The sequence below is a fragment of the Gekko japonicus genome, unplaced genomic scaffold, assembly GCF_001447785.1.
Source record: "Gekko japonicus isolate JY-2015 unplaced genomic scaffold, Gekko_japonicus_V1.1 scaffold3279, whole genome shotgun sequence".
Taxonomy (NCBI): Eukaryota; Metazoa; Chordata; class Lepidosauria; order Squamata; family Gekkonidae; genus Gekko; species Gekko japonicus.
The window spans coordinates 114,864-116,669 of NW_015162572.1; the positions used below are offsets into that span (position 1 = coordinate 114,864).

General features: G+C 47.8%; 1 protein-coding gene across 1 annotated transcript in view; it reads right to left on the reverse strand.

The window, feature by feature from the left end:
- Nucleotides 1-1,806, reverse strand: part of SORCS2 (sortilin-related VPS10 domain containing receptor 2) — a gene marked incomplete at its 5' end in the record, with an annotated part of 92,216 nt that overhangs the window by 48,345 nt on the left and 42,065 nt on the right. The window contains one exon of the mRNA XM_015406426.1: nucleotides 1,411-1,417. Coding sequence (XP_015261912.1) covers nucleotides 1,411-1,417 — 7 coding nt within the window. The remainder of the gene's footprint in view (nucleotides 1-1,410; nucleotides 1,418-1,806) is intronic.

The window sequence follows — 1,806 nt, forward strand, 5'->3', positions numbered from 1 at the left end:
CCCCGGCCTCAGCGTGCCCGGCGTGGTCGCGTCACTTCCGGGTGACGTTCCCCCCGGGGCAATGTTCCCTCTAAGCTGGGAGTCCCGTGAGCAAAAATCCCACTTTGTGAGCTACTGGCATTAAAGTTCTGAGCAAGCGATTTAGCTACTGCATCAATCCGTTTGCTCTGGAGCCCTCCTTCCTGAGCTAAGACAAAAATGTGTGAGCTGGAAGCTCAAAAACTGTGAGCTAGCTCACACTCACTCATCTTAGAGGGAACACTGCCCCGGGGCCCGATCCGCCGCCGGCGGGGAACGGGCCTCTGGGGCAGGGGTTTCCCCGCCCCCCGGGGGGACTTGGCAAGCCTATCAAAAAGGTTGGGACTCCCGATTTAGAACAATTAAAACAAAGCGCCAATTAAAAAAAAAAAAAACCCAGTTAAAGGACATCAATGCACAGCAAAGCTAAGATCCAGATTTTTTTCCCCAAAAAGCAGAAAACAGATGTGCACTCATGATGAGCCAGTGAAAGCACTGGAGAACAGCAAGTCTTAACTTTGTGCTGAAAAGAAAACGACGTAGGTGGGTCTCAAATCTGTCTAGGAAGGGTTTTCCGTAAAGCAGGTGCCACTGAAAAGGGTCTCTCTCTCTCCGCTCACCACCTGCCTAATCTCTGACAATCAGGGGTCATTTCCTGCAGGAGCACACAGGAGCGGAGCTCCGGCAGTAAAGAGCCCAGGGGGCGGGCACATGCAACAAGCCCCACCCCCTGCTCCCAGCAGCCCTCAGTCAGAGCAAGAAGCAGCCAGGTAAGCTGCAGCCCCAAGAGCTAGCAATCCAAAACAGTCCAGTGTAGCCTGAGCAGTGGGTGTTGCCTTCTGACACACTTCCGGTGATGTCAGGGGGTGTGGCATATGCAAATAAGTTATGCTAATGAGTTATGCTAATGAGCTCCTACACCTCTTTTTCTACGAAATGACCCCTGCTGACAATGCAAGTGCCAGGAGAAGCGCTGAGCATATCTTAACATTCAGGCAGTTCCATATGGGAGGAGGAGTTGGTCCTTCGAGGGCCTGGGGAATTCAGCTGAAACCTTCCCTTTGTCTTCGGCTATACTACTGGCACGGCATTTTTCATGCAATTCAGCTTGTCTGGAATTACTTTTCTTCAACACGAATTGCCAGCCACATTAATTAAGGCTTTTCCCGCTATTATCCCTATTATTTCTGGCACGATTTTACAAACGAAACTGTACTGAAGGCTGCTCTTGGTTTTGCAGAGTAGGAAAAGGAAGGAAATGGAGAGTAAAAAAACACCCCGAACCTTAATTACATGTCTCATCATTTGGGACAGAACATTATCACAATCAGGATGCGTGAAATAAATTACTCCAGATGGATTTGCTTTATTGTCCTAGTCTTGGCAAAATACACATACGCTACAATGATGAACAAGAAACAAGAAAAAACAACCTGTCCAGCAGACAGTGAGAAATAATACTGAAGCTGTTTCTCTACAAGCGTATCATTTAAACGCCATCTTCATGATAATCCACAGCTATGTCAGAATCTACATTGTAAACAGCGCAGCCATATATGGGACATCTTCTGTATAGCCAGTATTGGGTAGCGGACAAATTTAGATCAGGGAGACGCAGTACGTGATAGATCTTGGGCTAGTCATTAATTCCCTGCTTAATTGGTGGGCAGAGGGGACATACATGCGGCTCTGACTTTCATAGCAGAATGGATGGATAAAAGTTTAAATACCTATTTTGCCCAGTAAAAGCCTTTTGGGAGGCATCATCTGGCACAGTGGAAGGGGTAA